This window comes from Prosopis cineraria, unplaced genomic scaffold (assembly GCF_029017545.1).
Source record: "Prosopis cineraria cultivar Desert tree isolate PC_DT_omini unplaced genomic scaffold, ASM2901754v1 PC2, whole genome shotgun sequence".
NCBI classification, from domain to species: Eukaryota; Viridiplantae; Streptophyta; class Magnoliopsida; order Fabales; family Fabaceae; genus Prosopis; species Prosopis cineraria.
Window position 1 is genome coordinate 35,888,337 of NW_026555333.1, and position 6,146 is coordinate 35,894,482.

Sequence of the window (6,146 nt, forward strand, 5' to 3'; positions counted from 1 at the left end):
AACAATACAAAAAATAAGTTGCCCCATTTTAAAATTTCTATATTGAGTATCATAATTTATGAATGTAAATAAATTTAATTTTAGTAATTTTTACTTGAAATATATTTAAATTAAATCATGATCATATTTTATATTTTAATTATTTAATAATATACTTTTAAAGACTATTTATTAATAGAAGTAAACTCATAAAAGTTTACAATCTAAGCTTACATTTTGAATTTATATCTCCATCATAAATTTACTTAAACTCATAAGTTTAACAACCTTAACTGCACGTATTGAAATTATAATTGATATAATTAATATAAATATAATTTATGTTAATATAATTAATATATTTAATGTATATTTTTAAAATAAAAAATAATATATATAACATTCAAGACACAACATCTCATCCTGTCCCAAACCCCTTTTCTATCCCATCCCATAAAGTCCCATCCTCATTGTTTTCAAGCCAGGATGAGTCCCATCAAGAGGATATGGAATCAATTGGAATGGATATAAGTTGGACACACTCCTATTTCATTCTCTATACAATGCACAAGACCATTTGCTTAAAACTAATATAATTCTATTTGAATGTTACCATGCGGTTTTGCTAATTTTTTTTGGGGGGGGGGGGGGCCTTCTATCCTAGGACATCATACACATATCCTCTCTTCAATAACAGCGCTGCCTTTCAAGTTGATGCTGCCAACAATTTATGTTCTTCATAGATCTCTGTTTGTCGCTAAGGCTCGATTCATATCCAGGCTTTCGTATCCAAGCTGCTCAAGTCTGTCCTCGTCACTTTTGGGTTGCTTCACTGATGTAACTTCATTTGAAGATCTGCTCCACAAGCCTTCAAAATTATTCTTCTGGTGATTTTGTGTGTATTGATTTCTTTCAGTGTGCAAATTTGGTTTTCATTCTATAATGTGTCAATCAACTGTCGTGTAGAATGAAAAAGAAAAAATTAATAATTTGCACTAATTTTGTTGACTTCCCTTCTACGCTAGATCTTAGTTGCTCTCCTTCTTTGTACCCCTCCTTTTTCCATAGAATTTTCCATTTGTTCTGGAAGCCCATTCAAGGTTCTTGGGGGTTAAAAACTGTTGGTCAAGCAGACTAGTCTCCCGACCCAAGAGACTAGGCTCAGTCTCATCCAACCAATGTTTTAAAAGCCAGACCGCATATTAAACTAAAAAAGTTAGCAGGTCTTTATTTTTGTAGTCTAACTAGTTGAACCGATAGTCAAATTAGTGACTTAGGCTGGACCAGTCCTCAACCAACAAAGTGTGGCCCAAAGTGTTTTTAGACATCCCTCAGGTAGAGTATCAACCCACAGTCTAACCCAGTCATTGTACAGCCGTAGCTGTTGCCCATGGGCTTATTCTATTACAACTGTTATTGTAGATAATGTTATCAATATAAATGAAACAAAATACATAATATTCTAGTCATAACTTAGTTTAAGAAAATTTCAAATACAAATGTTACTTGAAAAAGCACAAACAAAAAAGGCATGTAACAACCTCACTGCATTATTTACTAACAATATTAACTATCCATATTATAAGCTAGGACTGCTTTACAACACATTCAAACAGTAAAATTCTCCATGCAGTCATCCAGCAACCCGAACTCCTGGAGACCAAATATGCAACAAGGACACTAGTCCTCATCCATTAACCAAAAGAAAAATAGCCCGTATTGGATAGATAGTAGCATATTTTTCCCGGCAAAATAAATCAAAGTTTAGATGCTTTTTAATTAGGATCCATCATTGATCCATGAAACTATGACATGCCTTCCATTATAGACATGTCAATTTCCAAGTATGAGTAAAGTATGATTACAGGAAAGCAGCACTCACCTTAAAATTCAACATACCATAGCAGCAAGTTGGAGACTATCCACCTGGCTCTAAAAAACAAACATCGACATAATTTAATTAACCCCTGCCTAAGAGTAATAACCCTCCAGCTAGTGACAAATGGAACAATAAGGAGCAAAGAGGTTGCTAGTATTAACCTACCTCTTTGCTTCCATTTCAAGAGACCAGCCAACTGAACATAATAAATCCCTCAGACCACAAATCATAGTACATAAAATGACTCCTTGCTGATGTTCTCAGTATGGACGCGATCGGCTCCCGCCAAAGTTGTCACGCCTATCAGGCCCAGAACCTCCGCCATCTCTGTAGTTATCTCTGCGTCCACCATATCCACCCCTGTTGCCCCTGCACGATAGAAGCAGAACTATTTATATTTAAAAATAAAATAAAAAATGGACTAGCCAGTCAGCCAATATCATATACCAATATATTGATCATTTATATGGTCAAGTAAACTGTGAAAATGGCTATCAGATTGCAACACATCCTTCCAGTTAACCGATAAAGAAGATGAGAACATACATATTTTTCTACTTGTTTCATGTCACAGGAAAAGAATAAAAACCAAATGGAAACTGAGCTAGCTTAGACTTCCTCAGCATTTAGGTGGACATCGACAATCAAAGTTAGAATTATACTCTTTTAGTAACAGAAGGAAGCTTTAATAGTGAAAAGAGATAAAAGGAATAAATTAGGAGCAGGGGCAAGGTATGGTGCAAAAAAAAAACTACAAGTCATATTTCAGAGAGGCTAAGAAATACAGTGGAGTTGGACAACTTATCCAAATATCAGAATATAAACTCTTTTTCAACTAAGAAAAAATCAGGAAAGGATTGGCAAAAATCCATAAACAGTAGATTATAATGTCATTAAAACGACAAGACTCATAAATAGTGATTGCATGTACTACTGTGTGAGTTTCTAAAGTTTGTTCAACATTTTCAATATTTTAGGGTCTTTGTTGGTTAGTTTCAGTCATGAAGAAAATGACCCCTATGACCCTGGGAAATAAAAGCCAACAAATGTGAGAAGAGGTCCAATAAGCAAAACCCAAAGCTCCAGCAGATGCCATAGGGAAATTATTGAAAACAAGCACGACCATAGCTGATGCCATTGCCCCACAGACTGGAGCCACCACGGCAGTCAGCTCAGTCACAGATGACAGCACAGAGTATCATCCAGGCTGCAGAGAATTGAAGCACTAACACCACCAACCACTAATGACGCATGACATCATTGCAGATAGACCATCCAACACTTCAACAAATAAATCCTTTACAACCGTTAACCCATAAAAAAGAACCAAGATAAAGAACAAGAAGAGCAAGCACAATTTTTTCATTTAGCAATTAATTGCCCAAAATGAATCAACATAATCACAACTCCACTCGTCACAAACAGCAACAATCCCCAAGGGCACATGAATAACATTACAATTCAGAGTGTGTGCATAGGTGACAAAAAGAATGTAAGAAGGATTGATCAAAGATACCCATATGCAGGTGGAGCCTTTGGTGCGGATTTCTCTGCCATGGCCACACTGATTTTGTGACCCCTCAAATCATAATCTAAAATGCAAGATTCATAATTATTTTTGTTACATGAGAAACAATCCAAATATAGAAAATCTAAAACAGAATAGAAGCCAGATGACATACTATTGTAGAAACCACCAGCAGAGTGTGCAGCAGATGGATCTTCATAGGAAAGAACAGCATCACCCTTATTATTGCCTTGCTCATCCGTGTATATTTTTATGTTCCAGGGCCACTGATCTTTATAGCCCCTCTTCTGCTTTATCCTAGCAACCTATATCAATGGAGAATGCTGTTAGTACAGTGATTCACGCGTTACAAAACTAAATAGATAGACACAATAGTAATGCAACAAACTCACTGCCACATTCCGCCTCAACAGTTGTAAAAGAGAAATAAATTTTAGATAATTTATTTATCTTCTAAAGAACAGAGAAAAGCATTTCTAATGTAAAATAGAATCTGTCATTATTCCTTAACTCAAACAAGCATGCATAGGATACCCAGAAAAAAGCTTGCTAAAAAAGCACCCTCTATAAAATGAGCCTGTGGGAAAGTAAACAGATGAGGATATTACTTGTCCTATGCCTCCAAAAAGATCTCTCAGCTCTTCAATTGTCACATCCAGTGGTAAGTTTGATATATAGATTCTAGAATTGTCACAGGACTCCCCGCAATTCTCATCACACTGCTTCACCTTAGATGTGAGCTCGGCAGGAGGTCCACCATATCCGCCTCGATTACCAGCATTATAACTACCATCATATCCAGCTGGTGGCCCAGTCCGACCACCACTCCGTGCATCAACTGAATTGTCACCACCATAACCACCCATGTTACCACCGTAGGATGGAGGGTATGAAGTGGGTCCAACAGTATAGGTTGGAGGTGGAGGTACTGCTTCTGAGCCATAATTTACATTCCCATCATATGAATTGAAAGTTGGTGCATAGTTTCCACCCGCACCTTCATAAGATTGGGCTGTAGGAGGAGGCACTTGACCATAGCCACCATCTTCTCTACCACTGAAAGAATGGTCCCTGTTGCCTCCCCTCCTTCCATCATTGTAATCACCACTGCCCCTATTATAGTCATTACCTCTTCCTCCCTCATAGTTACCAGATCTACCCCCTCGATTATTGCCATATCCCCCGTCCCTTCCTCCTCTATTGTAACCACCTGCACCACCACTGCCACCACGATCACCAGCACCAGCGGGGGACGGTGCACCGCATTTGTTACATTCAGTCCTTCTCGCAAAATTCAGGTTTCCACAGCTACAATTATTAAATTTCCCATCAAATAAAAATACGTGAGAATCCACAAGAGAATACCCATTTTTTAATTACTCCAGACTAGAAAAAGACAACTCCAATAAAGCCTCGTAAAATATATCAGAATGCAAGATTTCAAACCTAGGGTTTGGGCAACGCCAATCTCCGTCTCTCCCACCTCCACCACGGCCACCTCCTCGTCCACCACGGTCTCCTCCTTGATATCCACCACCTGAAATTTACATCCAATTAGGGCATGATCGGCTAAAAAGTAAAAATCAAAACTGCAATCACCAAAGTACAAACCTCGACCACCAAAACCTCCTCCTCCTCCCCCTCGACCACCATAACCTCCTGCTCCTCCTCGACCCCCATGACCTCCGCTGCTGCCTCTCCCACCATAACCACCGCTTCCCCTGCCTCCGTACCCTCCAGCATCATTACCGCCAAAGCCGCCGCCCCTCCCCTTACCCCCATAGCCCCCACCGTCATTACCGCCATAGCCGCCAGCAACGTTGCCTCCTCCATAGCCTCCGCCTCCATAGCCACCTTCACCACCATAGCTACCTCCTTGATATCCACCACCAGCTCCGTAAGGTGGAAGCGCAGTACCGCCACCGCCACCTTGATCATACGTTCCAGACATGATCCAATCTAGGTTTGTCAGACGCCGAGCAAGAATGAGAGGAGTAAACGTTCGGTGAGATAATTAATTGATTATTACAAGAGGGGCACGAAAAAGGATCGTGACTGTAATGTAGGTATTATTTTCATGATATTGAGTGAAAAAAATCACCTTGCCGACTTCTTGTCGAAATTATATAAACGATAATTTAATCACTCAATATATGATAATTTTATTAAAATTTTAAATATTTATATGTCTATAAATTTTATATTAAAAAATATTTTATTTTTATTGATAAATTATAATTTTTTATTTAATTATTATAATTTTTTAAATAAAAATTATCATTCTTTAAATATAAGTTATAATTAAGACTTATTATTTTGAGAATTTATTTTTTAATAATAAAAATTACATTTAATAAGTTAAGATTTTTTATTTAACTTTTACGATTCACAAAATAAAAGTTGTTATTCCTTAAGCAAAAATTATAATTAATACTTATTATTTTAAGAAGTTTTTCAACAAAAATTACACTTGATAAGTTATAATTTTTTTATTAAATTCTTGTGATTTACAAAATAAAAATTGATATTTTTTAAGCAAAAGTTATAATTGAGGTTTGTTATTTTTAATAAGAGAAAAATAATTTTTTCACTTTAAAATTTATTGACACGAAAGTCCTTAGAAATTTCGGTGAAACTATAATACTTCGAGGAATCAAATTATCATTTATATAATTTTAAAGGATTTTATTATCATTTTTTTCAAAATAATTTGATGTGTAATGATGAAGGGATAAAGAAGAAAATATGTCAAGTATTGTC

General features: G+C 36.5%; 1 protein-coding gene across 4 annotated transcripts; it reads right to left on the reverse strand.

Annotated features, from left to right (window-relative positions):
• Positions 1–351: 351 nt before the first annotated feature.
• LOC129303296 (transcription initiation factor TFIID subunit 15b-like) lies at positions 352–5,434 on the reverse strand. Of its 4 annotated transcripts, none has more exons than XR_008591450.1 (8): positions 4,998–5,434; positions 4,833–4,923; positions 3,995–4,694; positions 3,541–3,691; positions 3,375–3,450; positions 2,024–2,227; positions 1,862–1,911; positions 352–834 (listed from the first exon to the last, which is right to left on the reverse strand). XR_008591450.1 is itself a non-coding variant. In XM_054942516.1 (6 exons), the coding sequence occupies exons 1-6, from the start codon at positions 5,335–5,337 to the stop codon at positions 2,119–2,121; spliced, it is 1,467 nt and encodes a 488-aa protein (XP_054798491.1). In that variant the 5' UTR covers positions 5,338–5,434; the 3' UTR covers positions 1,733–2,118. The 4 variants fall into 4 exon arrangements, 1 of the variants encoding a protein (XP_054798491.1); XR_008591451.1 differs by having other exon boundaries at positions 352–847; XR_008591449.1 differs by having other exon boundaries at positions 352–847; positions 1,862–2,227.
• Between the last annotated feature and the right edge of the window lie 712 nt (positions 5,435–6,146).

Bases quoted from the DNA above. Each gene is read 5' to 3' on its own strand.
- LOC129303296 (XM_054942516.1), bottom strand. From the start codon at position 5,337: ATGTCTGGAACGTATGATCAAGGTGGCGGTGGCGGTACTGCGCTTCCA. The intron at 3,451-3,540 runs GTATGTCATCTG...CTTGCATTTTAG, and splicing joins TGCTGGTGGTTTCTACAATA to ATTATGATTTGAGGGGTCAC. The intron at 2,228-3,374 runs GTATCTTTGATC...TCTATCGTGCAG, and splicing joins AAGGCTCCACCTGCATATGG to GGGCAACAGGGGTGGATATG.